Source organism: Malurus melanocephalus, unplaced genomic scaffold, assembly GCF_030028575.1.
Source record: "Malurus melanocephalus ecotype Western Australia unplaced genomic scaffold, MMel_1.1 scaffold_62, whole genome shotgun sequence".
In the NCBI taxonomy this organism is placed as follows: Eukaryota; Metazoa; Chordata; class Aves; order Passeriformes; family Maluridae; genus Malurus; species Malurus melanocephalus.
Genome location: NW_026623294.1, coordinates 2,199,876 through 2,218,453, shown reverse-complemented (window position 1 = coordinate 2,218,453; position 18,578 = coordinate 2,199,876). Strand labels below are relative to the sequence as shown.

General features: G+C 39.5%; 1 protein-coding gene across 1 annotated transcript; it reads left to right on the top strand.

Annotated features, from left to right (window-relative positions):
* The first annotated feature begins 10 nt into the window (after nt 1-10).
* PABPC1 (poly(A) binding protein cytoplasmic 1) lies at nt 11-16,419 on the top strand. Its single transcript, XM_057366283.1, has 15 exons — nt 11-701; nt 5,272-5,465; nt 5,558-5,673; nt 7,465-7,604; nt 8,860-8,954; nt 10,463-10,600; nt 10,697-10,792; nt 11,191-11,463; nt 11,650-11,743; nt 11,908-12,018; nt 13,008-13,162; nt 14,021-14,105; nt 14,277-14,407; nt 14,691-14,782; nt 15,979-16,419. Coding segments are annotated over exons 1-15 (1,914 nt in total). The 5' UTR covers nt 11-508; the 3' UTR covers nt 15,980-16,419.
* Nucleotides 16,420-18,578: the final 2,159 nt, after the last annotated feature.

The following is an 18,578-nucleotide window of genomic DNA, read 5'->3' as shown; positions in this document are numbered from 1 at the left end:
GAGCGCGGCCGGGGCGGCGGCCGCCCCCTTGTCCCCCGGCCGCCGTCGGAGCTGTGTGCGCAGTGCGTGTGCTCCGGACCATCCGGACACGCCGGCCCGGCCCCGCAGCACCATTTATTACTAAAAAAATATTTAAAAAAGCCAAAAAAAATCCAAAAATCTTAAAAAACCTTTTAAAAAAAATAATCCTCTCTCCTCATCCAACCTTCCCGACAACCTTTCTGCAAACGGCCGGTTTGATATAAAATAACCCGGTGAAGCGAAGTCCCCGGACCCGGCGCAGCCGAGAGGAGACACACAGCGAGCCCGACCCTGCCGAGCGCAGCACCCGCCGCCGCCAGCTCCGCCCGGCCCGCACGGAGCGACTCGACCCCCGCCCGCCCATCCGCCGCACCCGCCGCAGCCGTTGAGTCCGAGGCCCCGCGCCGCGTTCGCCGGCCCCGTTCGCACCGACCGCCGCGGCCTCCGCCTCGTCAGCGCCCCCCCCGCGCCGGGAGACGGCGGCAGGATGAACCCCAGCGCCCCCAGCTACCCCATGGCCTCGCTCTACGTGGGGGACCTGCACCCCGACGTGACCGAAGCCATGCTCTACGAGAAGTTCAGCCCCGCCGGGCCCATCCTCTCCATCCGCGTCTGCAGGGACATGATCACCCGCCGCTCGCTCGGATACGCCTATGTCAACTTCCAGCAGCCCGCCGACGGTGAGTGCCGGGCCGCGGGCGGCGGCGGAGCCATGTTTGTCCCCTGCCCCCCGCCCCGGCCGCCGCCCCGCATCCATTTTGCCGCCCGGGACGGGGCGGACCCGGCGGGGTGCGGGGGGAAGTTGGCGGCGGGGCCGCCGCTCACATGCGGCCCGGGCCGCCCGCGCCTCGTGGCGGCCGGAGGAGCGGGGGGGAGGCGCTTCCGCGGATTCAGAGCGGCCGCGGGGCCCCGGTGATGGGCGGGGGAGCGCCCGGAGAGCCCTCGGGGCTTGGCGGGGCTGCCTYCGCTCCCGTGGAGGGGGTTTTGGATGAGTGTGCGGACGGCATTTCACGTCCGTCCGAGATGAAGGGTAGCTTGAGGAAAACATCGCAGTCATTAGCACCTTTTAATAACCGCGCAGGAGCTGGGTGTGTGTGATGAGTGCGTGGTTAGGAGGCCGGGAGAAGGAAGTAGGACGCACCGGCGTGGCTGGGTAGTTTCATAGGCGTCCAGGCCGAAGCGTTTGTTAAAACACCATGGCTGGGTTGTCACGTGCAGGGAGGGCACAAAACTACTTAGGCCTTCTTATACTTCTTCCKCATGTAGCTGGAGCCCGAGCTGTGCTCTCATCTATGTTTCTTCGTACTAAACTCTCTGAAATTGTTTCCCAAGTCTTGTTTTTATGAAACTTGGGGTTTTTTTTTGCGAAGTGCTGGTGGTTCTTTTAWGTTATATCGGTAAAGAAACTTTCTGTGTAATTTTGGTCATGTTGGGAGCGCAGTGTGATCCATTTGGAGGCTGTTTYACTAAAAGAGCCGAATGTGACTAGTTCTGCGTTTTATGGAGTCCAATTAAAAATAGTTATTTTTATGGTTGACTAGAAAATACATGATTTCAAGTACAGTTAAGTAAAGGACTTTCTATTATAATGGTCCTATTTTCAAGCGTATGAAAGCTTAAATTGAAGAAACTTCGATTACAAACTTTTCAAGCAATTAGATTTAACTGGCTTTCAGAATTAACTTTAGTATACAGCCATTATCAGATCAGACTTTGGTGTACCCATGGTATCTGTATGTAAGTAGTAAAAGTTATTGTCACATCTTCTTAATAGACAGATATTCCACCTGTTATCGCTTCTTTCAGTTCAGAGACCTTTTGATTTATTCAGCCATTTAGGATGAGACAATTTGAATGCTTGTTTTGACATAYTTTGCTTTCATTCAATAAAAATGAGTGGTACAGTTTCTCAAAGGAAAAATAAGGGGTTAGCACAGGTCAGTATGGTGATATATTAATGTCAGGGCATAAGCTGAAGGTGATTCAGATGCTGCTTCTCCTTTGTATTGACAGAGTTCAATAAGGGCTGACTTTTATCATTGTCATTAGTTGAGCAACCAGTGTATTTTGTGACTTGGTTTGTAATTTGTCAAATGTGGGAACAAACACAGCTTTTTCACCCGAGCTGTGCTTAATTCGGAGTTTTTGAATATGCTCTTTAGAAAGGTGGTGTTACTCCAAATGTTATACGTATTTTTCAGACTTTGGGAAACATGTATTTTAGTCTACAACAAGTGTAGCTGAAAGTATTTCTCATCTGTATCAAACCTGCATCTGGCACATATCTGAAAGCAGTTGTTTAAAATACACTTCAATGGTATTGCATGATTATACCTTTTCAAAATTTTGAGATTTTTATATTCTTGGCAAATACCTAGAAAGCATTTGCTGGAGTTTTTTTAATAGSTCATTATGTCCATTTACTGAAACCTTGAAATAGGAGTTTTGAGGATGAATGGTTATTACAATAATACTGGTTTTACTTTGATTTCAGGTAAGACACCTTTTATTGATTTAGTTGAATTTTTAGCTACATCTCAGGCTGTGCCTATTAAACAGCTGGTAACAACTACCTTGGGTTTTGAAAAACGTCTTTGAAGGTGTGCTTGACATTACCAGCTGTCTGTAAACGAGGGATCTCAAAGCTCTTCCAAAAGCTAATTAGGCCTGATGACACATTTGTGAGGTATGCACRCATTTCAGAGTTGTGACTTTTCTGAATTTGAGTCATAGTCTGTAGTGAAACTCGGGCAATCTTGTTTAATCACTAAACTAGAAATATTCTTGAGTAATCTGAAACTGCATCAGAATCCTTTGGATTTTTCGAATGGTTATGTTTCCAGAGGTTTTTCATTTCATAGCTGTTGATATTTACCTTTAGCACAGGATAGCTTTAAGTGCATCTTCTGTGTGGTTTTGAACTTGTTAAAGTGGACTGTCCAGTTGCTCCTGACTAAAATGGAGCTGGTGAGTCATTCAATGAGAGCTCAAGCAGAATCAGCAGAAGTACAGCCCGGGTAGGTGTGTCCATTGGTAATAAGTTCGCTGCTGAATGGAGCTGCCTCCTGCAACTGGCACAGYCTTTTATGACTGAAATGTAATGAAAGTAAGCCAGTTTCACTCGTTGGGAATTGCAATGAGAGTAGCTTATACCTAGTTGTAAATGGAGTCTCGGTCGTGGTTTTAAAAAAACTACCGTGGAATGACAGTGTGGTRTTGATTAAGCTGAAATATTTAAACTTTTTGTAGTTCTGCTCCATAGGAGGTGTGAGAGAAGCTGTTGGAGTTTCCATGCTGCCCTTGTGGAGAAATTGCAGTGGTCTAAGACACAGACTCACTATTTAAGAGTTGTAATGTTTGCAAAGGACCCATGGACCCACTTTGAATCAGATGGTTGAGAAATATGTCTAAGAACACACATTTTTGAGGAGTGTCAAGATTATTCTAGAAGCAATTAGCATGAATTAGAAAAGCCTCTTTTCTAGTAAAGGAAGGAAGCCCTGTTACTCCTTCTGGAAATAATGAACTGTTTGTTGCTGGCACATCTATTGGYGCTGGCAGTAAYAAAAAAAGGGYAGTAGTGAAGTCTTACAAGTTTCTTCAGCCAGTCTGATATCCTAAGGTTTTTTTCTTTTTATTTTCTTTTTTTTTCCTCATCTCCCCACATCCCCACTTTTTGTAGGGGAGCCTTCCAATGATTTTTATTTCTCATTAATAGGATCTAGGTTGCCTTTTCTCTTCTGCTTAATTTATATTAAAGTTTTTGAAAGCTTTATTAACTTACTTTGAAGACTGGCAATGCTTGTAATTTGTGGCAAATCAGTTGCTGAGTTGATACTGTCATGTGAGTATGGTAATAGTATCAATGGTCTTTTTCCCCATGACAATGTGAGATGTCCATCTCTTTAATGCCTACGGATGTCTTTCAGAAAATATAATCTTCAAATTTATTTCTAATCTGAAAATGTCACAAGAAAGGATGTAAAATATGGTGTATCAGCTGAACCCCAGGCTCATTGCAGGTTGTCTTTGGCCAGGATACGCAACAACAACACAGTTCAAGATAAAAGTAGCACTTAAAGAGCAGAAACATCAAATATGGGTTTTCATAATGTGATTGGCCCTTGCTCCTCCCAGAAAAATAGAAACTGATGTGGTTGCTGTTTTTAAACTAATATTAAGCCGATTTCAATCTTGTTAACATCATATTGTTCTGATATTTGCAAATGACAGCGAAGTGAATTAGTACTAGTGAATGTGACCTCAGATACTTACTGGGACTTTTTTCAGTGTTCTTCCAGACTTAGAGGAGCAAGGATTAAAAGGAACTGCTGTACTTGGGATGTATTGCTCTTTTTGCTGAAACATATTGTTGACTTAACATCACAGACATGTCTTGTGACTTTGAAGGGACATGTGAAAACTGAACAAGTCTTGATACTTCCCCATCTAAATACTCAGAGATTTTACATGCAGGATTTGAAAAGTTACTTATGGAGTTTTACTRGAAAAACTACTCCAGTGAAATAACAAAATCTGGTTTACATTATCTGGTATGCTGTTTTAATACTTGTTTCTTCATTGCACTCATATGTATTTCATTGTTAGCTTTTATATATATCTTTCAAGATTCTCAAAACTAAGTAAGTGCTAGTTTTGAATCTCTGAACTGTCTCTTGCCCAGAATTTCATCACAGATTTTTTTGGGCACTGAGGAAGTTGTGTGGGACAGCTGCCTGAACCAAGCTTCAACATCCACCKAGCAAACAAATTTTGTCAGTTTAGGGATTTTGGTATTGTGTTCTTACATTAGTGTTTGCAAAAAAAACCTCGTATAGGCATAGGCAGTGCCCCTAAAAGCGTGTTTATTGACACCGTATACATCTATGTGACGTGGGAGAAGCCAGCTGATTTTCACAAATGTTAGTACTCTGTAATGGCCACCACTTGCTGCATTTTCTGATATCACTGTACCATCTTTTCATAGTGGGACCCAGTCCTTTGGGCTAACRGGATTTCTACAGCCTGCTCCACTGACTTGTGCTTCTTCCTAAGTGCAGCTTTTRCTGATGACTTTTTGCCAGTTCTTCCTTGCATACAGCAGAGTATTTTGGAGGTTTGAGTGTGCATCTTGGTGATAGTGCTGGACTTGAAATAGTAAAAATTTTATTAAGAATTGCGCTTCAGCTGGTATTTGTGTGCTTATTAAGGTAACTAACATTTTCTTCCAATTCTATATTGTTTTTGCAGCTGAACGAGCTTTGGACACCATGAACTTTGATGTCATTAAAGGCAAACCAGTGCGCATCATGTGGTCTCAGCGCGATCCATCTCTACGCAAAAGTGGTGTAGGAAACATCTTCATCAAAAACTTGGACAAATCAATTGATAACAAAGCTTTGTATGACACATTTTCTGCTTTTGGGAACATCCTGTCTTGTAAGGTTAGTGGAAAATAAATTGTATTGGCACACAAACTCCTCAATTTATGCTGGGAACACTCCGTGGATATTACAACAAGGTTTTTCATTAATAGGTGGTGTGTGATGAAAATGGATCCAAGGGTTATGGATTTGTACACTTTGAGACACAGGAAGCTGCAGAAAGAGCAATTGAAAAAATGAATGGTATGCTGCTTAATGATCGCAAAGTGTAAGTACATAAATAACATAYTTGGGGATCAGCAAACTGAAATGCATTTTACAGCAAAGGTTTAAAAGCTTGCCTAAGAAAGGGAGGTTGTTCTAAAAATTTCTAATTTTAARGATATGTAGAGTTTTAGTGCTAGGGATTTTAAGAATTGAATCTCCTGCCTATTCTAAAGGCAGACCAAGTTCAAAAAGGCAAATAATGGACTCCGGAGGGAAAAAACATTGTATTAACAAGCCAATACTGTAATGGAGATTTGGAATCTGCCCTTCTTTTCTGACCTTCTTGGTCTGAGATGAAAATACAATCCATTGAGTATTCTGAATAATACTTCCTTTTTATGAGTTGTGAGGTAGGGGTGTTATCCATAATTTGGAGTGTGTTGATGCTTAGAGTTACCATTACTTGGCRCTAAAGAGTGTCAGATTAGACTAGTATATTTATGTGAATGTCTGATAATAGACATATCTAGGGAATAGAAAATAAAACTTAGAGAAGCATAATGTTTTAAACATTATCACTGTTCTACATTGTTGGAAAAACTTACTTGGCAAGTTGTTCAATAATGTTTAGGCTGGGGGAGCRAGTGCCTAAGTGATCATTTTGGTATTTGGTAAAACTGCAAAAGAGCAGCTCTTTAAATACTTAGCGTTTGGAAAAAGGATAACAGAAATCAGCACCAGGTTACTGTCAAGGATTATTTTTACGTGTAGAGGTGGATYGATGAAGCCACATACAGCGAGAAGAAATATTTAGAGCCTTTAGTTTTCCTGTCTGTTCTGTTCTTGACTGTCATACTGTGGATGTTTGTATTAAATCTCCATCTTTATACAACCTTGAATTAGTAAAAATTGTCAGCATGACGTCTTTAAGGCACATGGGTGAGCTACATCAGGAGAGTTAATTTTGCTTTGAACTTCTATTCAGGCTAGTCTTTCAGAAGTCAGTTAGAACACTTAACTCACTACCAAAATATACTAAACCCACTGCACTTCTGTTCTTACTACACTTGTTTACTATTAATTGGGTGAAATTGTCAAAGTTTAAAAATTATTGAATTAATGTATGCTGCTGTATTGCATTTGCCAAATTTGGAACTATGAAGTTAGTACAGTAAAATTTGGAAGTAGGAGTCTGCAAGGGTCAAGAATCAGTGTCAGCCTTGTGCAGTCTGTGCTAAGGCAGGTCCTTGGGCTGCAGAATGTTAAGTCTGGGTTCTGGTCTTTCTCTGGCAGTATGAACTAACCATTGGTATTCACAGCYAGTTTGCAATAGTATTTGACTTGAGAGCAAGTCGAATTATTTATTTCACTATGCCTAAAAAACCCCAGTCTTTGATATAGGCTGGAAAGGTGTGTAAGGGAGTGGGGGCAGTTAGTTAAATATCCCTTGCTTAAAAACTGGATTAGAGAGCAGTAACTGCTTTAAGACTGCCAAGTTTTTAGTATGGCAGAGGGATTATGCTGTTATCTAGAATTTCTGTTTAGCCTCTTTACTTAGTACTCTCTCCATTGTCCAGCTCCTGTTGTCAAAGGCTGTTTTGTAAGAGTGAACAATCTCGCCAATGGCTTGAAAGCATTTTGGTGCCTCGTAACTGTGATAAACATGCTGATRTAGCAAAGGATAGTGGAGTTGTTTTTCTGATAGAGCTTTATCATAAATGCTTTACCTAAAGAATTTCATACCTATAGTGAACAAGACTAAGCAAGAGTAAGGTGCTAGAGGATTAAAGTAAATTTTTAAACCTTGAGAGACTTGCTTTAATCTGTGTTACTCTGTTCTTCCTGCAACTAGATTTGTTGGAAGGTTTAAATCCCGCAAGGAACGTGAGGCAGAGCTTGGAGCCAGAGCAAAAGAATTCACCAATGTTTACATCAAAAATTTTGGAGAAGACATGGATGATGAGAGACTTAAGGAACTCTTTGGCAAGTTTGGTAATGTCTTAAAGTTTATATAAACACAAGTGAACTTCAACTTACTATTGTATCTTATTTGTACAGTGCCTTGAAATACAAGGAATCAGCTGGCTGTCTGATGTTGATTTGAAAATGTAATAAAGGTTGTCACAAAATTGGTACTTAATTCCAGTTTCAGATTCAAAAGTGCAGTAATACCTGAATTTTAAATAGGCAGAATCGCATATATGATCCTGCCATCAGAACTGTTTTCAGTAATCTGAAAATAGTGTCTATGCGTTCTGCAATTTTTTTGAAAATTGTGAAGTGTCTGCTTTAGTTCAAATTGATGTTATGAATGCACCTGTAGGATGTGTGATAAACGAGTTTACTGTTGCTTTCATTGACCTGCAGACCACCTTTGTTATTCAGTTGCATTGTGGTGGTTGACCTAATACGAAATTATGAGGAACTATTCCAGTGCCAGGTGGTATGATTCTGCCTTGGATTTTGGTTATGCGCAGGGGAAAATTACAGCAGACATAGGACCATGATCTAGTAGTGTATATAATGTGTCACCACCAAAATAGAAATGGCAAAACCCTAAATGCAGTTGCAGATTCTTCACATTTTATTTTCAACCTCAGCTTTTTCTTTTTAAATTTTTTTCCCCGTATGCTTTTGCTATTCTCCAGTGGATATTATGTAAAGCAAGGGGAAGCCTTGTTCAAGAGATACCCTGTAGCAGCCTTAAGCACTATATGCAGGAAATTCCTTTCTGCTCTTAAAAGTATCTGTGGTTGAAACAGTAGTGAATTTAGCAGCTACAGCTAAATTAGCTGCTTCCAATTGAGGCTCTGAACTGCAATTTTTCAGAGGTTTGGAATTGCTGACCTAGGATGGCCTTTTGCCAGGATATATAGTGAAAAGTTACCTAATTGCAAGGCCTCCCTCTGGCTTTTTCAGTGCCTGTTTCAAAGGATGGAAGCGCTAATACTTTTTAAATAATTTTTAATGATAAAACAAATTTCATTCACTTTGAGGTGAAATTTTGGTTGAAAGTGTAGTAGAAAAGAAATACAGCATGGCAGACTTCAGCAATAATGGCTGAAGTTTATTGAGACAARTTAGTAATTTCATATTAATGGATGACATTTACTTGGTACTATTTATTGGTGCAGGAGTCCTTTGTAATACAARTGAAATAAACTAAATTTCATGTTCTAAAGAGGATGTTCAAAAAGTAAGAAGAATACACTGCATATGAAGATTAAGTATTTAATTTTCTTTTTAGGTCCTGCTTTAAGTGTGAAAGTTATGACTGATGAGAGTGGAAAATCCAAAGGCTTTGGCTTCGTTAGTTTTGAAAGACATGAAGATGCCCAAAAAGTAAGTTTCTCAACTTAATTTTAGGAATTCCGTAACTGAGACCCAAATAATAAGTTTTATTGGGTGATTGTTTTTTTAGTTGGTCAAGGACACTGCAAAAASAGGTTTTCACTCCCTAAATTACTCAGCGCAGTTTCTGTCATCTAAAATGCTTTCCTATGAGCAATTGTCAGTTGATCTGAGGAGCTTATTAAGTCAACATACTCTGAGAAGCTGGAACTAGTGTGGAAATGGGGGATCTTGAATAATTAAAAAACCTGTTGTAGCTGGGCTTAAAGGTCTCAATGATATTTGGACTCCCTCATGCTAAGCAATATACAGCATAGTAAATTACTACATCTTTAAATCACTGGATCCAGTTTGGTTGCACAAAATGTTCATGCAAGACAGAAAGAATTGTGTTTCCAAACTGTAGCTCTGTCAAGTCAGCAGGAAAACTGTTAGTTTTATAAGGCATATTTAGCACAGCTGTAAGAAAACAGTCGTAGAACCTTGTGACGTCGCTTTTACTCTAAGGGATGACTTTGGAAGAAGGGTCCTTTCTGCTCATGTGTTTATAACACACCAGTATGCTGTACAACTTAGTTCTTTGTCAAGTGGTTGCTTTGATATGTCAGTTGACTGTGACAGTAGGGACATAGCATCTGGAAAAAATACAGTACTGAACAAATTATGGCAACAAATGAAGTTAGCTTTTCAAAAGGCATTTTGGTGATTGGTCAGTATTTCAAGTGTACAAGCGAAAGATTAAAACAAATCCTGTTTAACTTCTACATTTTTCAGTCTTACATTCATTAATTGATGAATAATTTCTCTTACTGTAGTCAGAATCAYCTGTTGGGTGTTTTAAATAACATAAAATTCCAGTTCCTCTGTAAATGTTTAATGGCATTGATCATAAATATATACAATGAACTGATGACTTCTGGTTTTAAATTAATTGGGTAAATGTGCCAATTTTCACATCTTAATACTTGTAACTCAAAACAGTATAAAGGGAAAAAGTTCATATTTTCATACTTGTATGTATTTCCTAATGAGAGATGAAGAATGAAAAAAAGCTATATGTGCTCTCTGTAGCTTAACATACAGTAGAGAAAGATTGTACAGATATTACAGTTTCAGTAGATGTTAGTTTTAAATCTGGAASCAGGTGAGTTAAAGCTTTTCAGCTTTATTTGCTTACTTTTCTCTGCCATTAGCAAGATAAGGCTGGAGAAATAGTTCTTGCAACTTGGATTTTTTCTCCAGTTTCATATAAAAAAAGGTGTTTTGCATCCCTTGTGACTTGCCTTCAAGACAAGCATACTTTGAAAGCAATTTTCATGTTACCATAAGTGAGGAAGTCTTGTGGTATTTTGTTTCAATTGCTGGTATTTTAAGACGGATTAGCTCTTATTCTAGAATCCTAATGTAGCTTTTTATATTTTTATATTTGAATTGCACTTTTTTTGTATGTGTGAAAAATGCTGGCAWACTAAACATTGCTAACTTTTTTATTAATGAAGGCTGTAGATGAGATGAACGGGAAAGAGCTCAATGGAAAACAAATCTATGTTGGCCGGGCTCAGAAAAAGGTGGAAAGACAGACGGAGCTGAAGCGCAAGTTTGAGCAAATGAAGCAGGACAGGATCACCAGATACCAGGTTCAGTTTTAAATCAAGAGGACTAACTCTATTATATGGTTTTTTGAGATCTACACAGAGCACTTGCTTTTAAAAATAACTTGCCTGTTTTCTTAGGGTGTAAACCTCTATGTGAAAAATCTTGATGATGGGATTGATGATGAGCGTCTCCGCAAAGAATTCTCCCCGTTTGGTACAATCACTAGTGCAAAGGTAAAGTTCATAGGTTGTGCTGATCCTCTTTCTGAAAATGAGTAGTGATCTGTCATCAAAGAAAAGGGATTTATTTCATTCAGTAATAGGTGTGACCCACTATAAATGTGGGCATCAGCTTTCTTGAATATTGTACATGTCAGGTTAAACACTATCCTTTCTTGAAATAAACGAAGTAGTGAGAAAAATTACGTCTTTCCAATGCAGTAATGTGCTCATTATTATTTCARTGAGATTTTCTTCTGTATTCAGGTAACAGTTAGCTACACAATAATACTTGTTTTTTATTAAAAAATTCAGTAAAACAAACCTGTCATCTCACTTTCTAGTAAGCTGAAACTCATGAAAGTTGAGTAGGTATGACACAGGACTTCTAAAACTAAATTTTATACTGCCAGGTGATGATGGAAGGTGGCCGCAGCAAAGGATTTGGATTTGTATGCTTTTCATCGCCAGAAGAAGCCACCAAAGCAGTCACAGAAATGAATGGTCGAATTGTGGCTACTAAACCATTGTATGTAGCTCTAGCCCAGCGTAAAGAGGAGCGCCAAGCTCATCTCACCAACCAGTACATGCAGAGGATGGCAAGTGTCAGAGCTGTACCTAATCCTGTAATCAAYCCCTACCAGCCAGCACCTCCTTCAGGATACTTCATGGCAGCTATTCCTCAGGTATGTGTAGAAATGAGTAACTGAGTATTTTGTACTGTGTGTAGAATCTGCTTAGATTTAGCAGTAAATCTGACTGTTAGTATGTGTCCATGATTCAGCATTTTAATTTCGTAATAGAAGGGTGATGGGCTGTTCAGCATGTCCTTCACAGACAGCAATATTAAGTGATGTTGTTGTGTTTGGCAGACTCAGAACCGTGCTGCGTACTATCCTACTAATCAGCTCGCTCAACTTGCTAGACCTAGTCCTCGCTGGACTGCTCAGGGTGCCAGACCTCATCGTAAGTCACTTCTTTGCATCTTCCYGTTGATTGCTGAAAACTCCATAGCATTTACCTTTGCAGTTCCAAATACATTTTCATGGCATTGCAGTATCAGTCTTCTGTTTACCATGTTGTGACCACTGTGTTTCAGCATGTAACAGTATATATTTTTTAAACCATAGCATTCCAAAACATGCCTGGTGCTATCCGCCCAGCAGCACCCAGACCACCGTTCAGTACCATGAGACCAGCTTCTTCACAAGTTCCGCGAGTCATGTCAACGCAGCGTGTTGGTGAGTTTAATTTATGCAAACTTTAAGTGCTAGACTTCTGTTCCAATTTTGTTGGCTCAGAATGGTCTCGCAGAAGTATTTTAAGTTTCATATAGGTGGTAACATGTCCTCCTTTTCTGACTCATCCTAATGAGTAAGCTAGTATCACCTAGTAAATGCTTTAAATACTGTCCGAGCTAAGACCCCAGCTGTGATYCTGTCTCTAAAGGATGAAGCACCTATTATGTGTTCTTCAGTATTACTGTATGATGGCTTCTGTCATTTCTAAACATCATTGCAATTACAATAATAGGTTGCATGTAGAAATGTTGAGATGATACAATTTTAGCTCTTTCTGATACATTTCATAGATGTATATTATATATATTGTGAGACAGTATCATGAATATGAAATCTGCATATCATTGAATGAACCAGAATTTATTGTAGTCACAGAATGGGCTGGGTTGCATTGGAAAGAACTTGCAGGTCATGTAGTTCAACCCCCCCCCCGCCACCAGAGGCAGGGAACTCACCACTAGACCAAGGTACTCAGAACCCTCTCCAGCCTGGTCTTGAGCATCTCCAGGGATGGGGGGAGTCCACAACTCTCTGGAGGTATAATTCTCCCAGAATGTGTTAGACAGCCAGCTACTTCCTGAAAGTATCTTTTTTTGGAATGACTGACATAATGTGCTCAGGAAATCAAACATCCTTAAGGTTATAATGAAATTAAATTAGTAGTGAGACAAAGTGGATTTTTTTCTCACTGACGATTTTTCAAAGCATATAAAAAAAGCAATTMATGAGTGAAGTGACTGGAAAGTATCATCCAGTAAATTTCAAGGTTTGAACCTTCAGATATGACCAGTGATGTGACAGTTGCCAATACTATTAAAATGAATCTAAAATACAATACCTAAATTAGGTATTTGGTTCAAGTTGGATTGTTAGGCAAAAATTTWTTATAATTATTACTCACATATGGAGTTATGTTACTATTTTTTCAGCTAATACATCAACACAAACAATGGGTCCACGTCCTGCAGCAGCAGCTACTGCAGCTACACCTGCCGTGCGCACAGTACCACAGTACAAATACGCTGCGGGTGTTCGCAATCCTCAGCAGCATCTCAACACACAGCCCCAGGTTGCTATGCAGCAGGTATGGGATCTTGGGAACTGCTCTGTGCTTTTACTGATGTCCTTTTCAGAGGAAAATGAGGAGGGTGGTGGGGAGGGCACTTAAAAGTTGTCATTCTATGTCGCTGTAGCGCCAAACAGCGATAAAAAAGAATAGATATAAAATATACAAAAGTGGGTGAAAAAACAGAAAGAAAGAAGGGCTTTATTGTGGGACAAGCCTCTTTTATCTACTTTAGCAACTAGAGTACACATTTGTGTCAAACATACATTGGTCAAGAGACAGCTGTTTAATTAGTAATCAGAACATAATTAGTAAGTTTGTAAAAGCTACAATATTAGTAATACTTACAATTTTCAACCACCTGCGTTATCAATTCTACATTCTAATCTACTTTTCTCAAAAATACAGCATTCCTCCTTCATATAAACAATTAACACTCCTTTTCTTTTCCCAAACTTCAATCATACACAATGATTACCTAAATTTCAAAATCAAAATCTGTGGGGCCCCGTTCCCCCACAATTCTAGAATTCAGGCTCTGCATCATGGCAGTGGAGTAAAAGCACTAAGGAGTTAAGTATATTTCAAATTTCACCTGGGACAGGATGTTGTCCTGTATTGCATCATATTTTTCAGTTCCCTTATACTTTAGCTTAAAGTCTTGTATTTGCTCCTCAGTGGGACATTTTCTAATTATCTCCGCATGATCATTCGGCTCTAACCAGTAGTATTTCATTAAATAGACATAATTGTAATTTCTTGGAGRTTTCTGACACTGTAGGCATTGTTTATGCTGAGTTGTGAAATATTGGCTATTTGAAGCTGCACATAACTAGGAAACAATTGAATTTTCATATGGTGTTAAATAATTTGCAGCCTGCTGTCCATGTGCAAGGTCAGGAACCCTTGACTGCTTCCATGTTGGCTTCTGCCCCTCCACAAGAACAAAAGCAGATGTTAGGTATGTAATACATGGTACCTTTCTCTATGCATTGTAGCAGGACAGTCAAAGTACACTTTTATCAATCTTAAAATGCAGAGTAAATAGTTTTTGCAGTAAAAGAAGGTGCTTATTTCCCTTATCCTTTAAATTTCGCCTGGATTTGTTCCTGATTAACTTTTTTCTCTCTAGGTGAACGTCTATTCCCTCTTATTCAAAGCATGCACCCTACTCTGGCGGGTAAGATCACTGGTATGTTGTTGGAGATTGACAACTCTGAACTCCTCCACATGCTCGAGTCTCCTGAGTCTCTTCGTTCGAAGGTAGGTGGACTTTTGCCTTGCAMTGGTTTGGTGGCTAAGTCCACACTGATCTAACAGGTGTTCATGCTGGCACAGTGGAGTAACAGCAATGCAACAGTGGCTCAAGGCAAGAGTATCCTCTTTCAAAGGGTGACAATGACTTCTGTTGCATGAACTGAAATCATAATGTTCTTCATTTTCTTTTTAACCATGCAGGCATTGCTTATATGTATAATTTACACTGTACTAAATATACAGAAATTGCTAAGCTTTTCTTCATTAATTTTTCTTTTTTACTTAACAGGTTGATGAAGCTGTAGCCGTACTACAAGCCCACCAAGCTAAAGAGGCTGCTCAAAAGGCAGTTAATAATCCCACTGGGGTTCCAAGTGTTTAGTAAGTAAGCCTTCTGACCACTGTAGTTCCATAGGTTGACTGGGGCAAGTCTTTGGTCCATGGCTTTGTGAGCAGCATGTGTCCAGGCTCTGTGTCATTGCAGCCACAGGAAGTAGCAGCTATGGTAAACAACCTTCTGTGCTCACACAGTAAAAGCTACTGACATGTCATTGTTTTTAACACCACATTTTTCTGGAGTTCTAGGCACATGTGCAAAAACAGGCAGTTCTGTCAAATGCTACTATCCATACTGGAATTGCAATAAGCTTAAAATGGTCATCCAACCCTGTTTTTTCCTTAAAAATTAAAGASCTTATTGATACTGTATATTCTTGCCAAATTCTGAAACACTACAGAATGTGAAAACTAAACAATATATTGTCTTGACTTCACATTTGGCCAAATTTAATGTCAATTAAAATTGTGACTTTTCTTCGTTGCCTTCTGTGGGGTTGGTATATTAATTGTGTGTAATAGAGCCGAATGGTGGTACCTTTACACAATTTTGACAGAGGAGAAATGTGAATTGGAGGGTAAAAAGGAATCTATTCCTTCAGTCTAGTTAGGTTTTGCCTGTGAACTTGCTTTCCACATTTGTGGCTATCATTGAGATGCCTGCATTTAACATTTGATCRTGTAGAATTTTCTTTTTTTCTTAAAACTTAAATTTTTGCAATTTTTCTTTTCGGGGCRGAATTTGAGTCTTGTTTTTTACACTTTTTTTTTTGGTAATGACACTCTCACAATAGAGATAAGTGCTGATTGTCTCTCCTAAATTAAGATGCCTAGACTTTGAAACCATTACTCYCATCCACTCCAYGATGTTTTAGTAATTGGAAATTGAAAATACTGCTAGGGTAGTTACTTGATAAGCCTCAGTCTGCTGGTCTCAAGAGTAGACATAACCTGCAGTCAGGTTAATCACAGTAACATCGTGCTTAAAGCAGTGCTGTCTGAGGTACGGTCCAGTTCTAGAGTCAGTTTTGTCTTGCCAAGGATCACAGAGTTTTGAATACTTTCATATCCCTGAAAAATGTGTGGGGGATCTCTGATACCCTGCTTCTAAAGAACTTCGTTATCATTGATACAGTGAAAGTCCGGAGTGCTGTGTGGCTTACAGCAGCAAAATGCATGTCAGAAAACGTACAAAGTGCTGCTTTCATTTTAAAGCATGACAACATTGTTTTTCTTTTCAGAACTATCCGGGACTACAATCTAGAACTTCGCTTCACCGAAGAAAAAAAAATCTAAACATGGAAAAACTATTAAATATTGAGAAAAACATTGCAAAATATAAAATAAATAAAAAAAGGAAAGGAAACTTTGAAGCTTACGTACAGAGCAACGCCAGGGCTAGCAAAACAAGTGCTAGTCCTAGATTACTTATTGATTTAAAATTTAAAAAAAAATAGTAAAATAAAAAATACAAATTAATGTTTTATAAACCCAGGGGAAAAGAATTTTCAGCACAGTACAAAAATTTAAAGCATTCCTTTCTTTAATTTTGTAATTCTTTACTGTGGAAAAGCTCAGAATATCACCACTGTTTTAGTTGACAGTGAGAATTGRTAGCTGAGCAAAGAAACATAATTTGGATTATAAAATTCTTGGTTTAATAAAAATTCCTTAAACACTGACTTACTTGTGATGGTTTCTTTTGTCCAGTGTACTTCTCCTAAGCTTGTCATCCAGATTGGCAAATTAGAATCCCACTCTTTAGTGTGTTCTCATGGATTGTATAGAAGATAAGCCTACACTTGCAGACTGGTCTTCTAAATAATAGTGAAGTGAAGGGAGAGGGAAAGTGTTGGGTTTTTTTAATAAATTGCTGCTCGATCTGGGTCTGGTCTAATGTACAACAGCACAGAAATTATTCTGTCTTCACTCAGGCCTGATGGAATCTTCAGGTTAGTTTGTCACTAGAAGGAGTCTGCACTGAAGTGACCAGTGGCCACAAAAGCAGGAAGAAGCAGCACTAACAYGAGCTGTTTCATTTGCTACAGGACCCTACTGAGGCTGAGAGAGTTTGGCAGGATTAACACTTAAATGCTTAATCAAGCTAAGTGTTAACTGCATAACCAGGAGAGACACAGTAAAAGGGCTTTTGTTGTTAAACAAACTTTCTCTGTCTGAGCAGATACACTGTCCTTTTACAGATGGATTACCCTACAGTTGCTGCCTTGGTTTTTTTTTTCCCATTTAGGGGGAGAGTACTTTCTGCAGACCAGGGGAATGGRAGGGATATTTTCTACAGTGTAAGTTGTTTTTCAAAATAGATAATGCAAAGGGAGAAACGAATGAGTGAAAACRGCATGTCCTGCTTTTACAGAGAAGAGGAGAAAACCTGACATGTTGGGCTGGGGTGAGGAAAAGGCACARAGATCTGTTAATCACGAAGGCATGACCCTCAGCCACTGAAATCTGTTGGGTTTCAGTTGCTGTATGGAAAGAATTATAGATTCTGTGGAACTCACAACAAGGGGTTAATTTCTTCTGAAAGTCTCTGAAATCTGTTGTGTGGGGGGAATGCAAGTGCTGTCTGATCTGGTGTTGCAGTCATAAAGCCCTTTAGTATGCTTTCTGAAGTCCCCTAAAAGAGTTCAAGAGCCCCCTTGTTTTTCCCCTCTTGCAAAGATTTTCAGGTTTCTGTTACAGAAGTTGAGAAATAAGCATAACATAATGGAATTGGTCTGGTATAAATGGATTCTAATTAAAATCCTTCGCTGTAAAAGCATGAGGCTAAAGTTGTGTGTTTCTTACACTCATTCCTGTCCTGATGGAGGCAGACTGGGATAGCCTTAAATTTGTAGTCTTGTTGAGGTGTATSGCTAGAATTAAGAATTTTTGAAATTGGATGGTAAATCCTACAAGAGGCAATTCAAGATACGTACATGAGGCTGAATGTATAACCCACATGTCAACTATAAAAACATTAGAACTATCGAGAGTCTTTTAATGGCCTAAAAATATTTAGCACAATAGTGGGAATGCTGAAGAATCTGATGATATTGAAGGTTTAATGGAAGGTCTAAAGGATATACAGAAACCTATTTTCAGGAGTCTGAGGGTGCTAGCAGGAAACTAAGAGGCCACTTCACTTATACTTGTTTTGCGAGTTAAGTTGTGTGTTCCATGAGTCTGCTGGAGTTAACCAAACTAATTTTTGTTTCGTAAGAATGAGCCTATGGGGAAACTGAATAAGGAGAACAGGAAGTCTTCCAGTTTGTAGAAGATTTCTGTAGGTGTGTCATTTACCAGAATGTAACACTAGGTAACTTCWGCAATGGAAGGAAACAGTGAGGCAACTCTGCTGAGGTGATCATGATGGCTTAAGAAAACAAAGCCATGGGTGTATTGGGTTAATTTCTGCACAGTCTTGATAACATGGTAAATTCCCTGCTATATACCACAAGATGCCTTTTCAATAAATGCCTTCTATTTTATTTCTAAATCTTAAAGGTAGCAAACAAGGCATTTGTTAGTGCCTCTATCAATGCATCTTTGGTTACAACTGTAAAACAATGCAGCATGCAGAAAAATCAATTTTTCCAATAGCAGTAGAGACCTGTTCCCTTGGGTTAACAGGCAGCCTGACTGGCAGGCACTTCCTGGGGCCACACCTTCTCTCTAGCATGGGTAAGAGGCTTGTGCTGATCCTCTGCACCCTGCAGCCAGCCAGTGCTAAGCTGATTTTGCTGGATCATCTGGCATTTCATTCCTTCAGTCCTTTCGTGTCTTCCATTCTAACCACAGCAAACACTTCAGAGTTTAGCAGTAGCCAAAAGCCTGCCCCTGA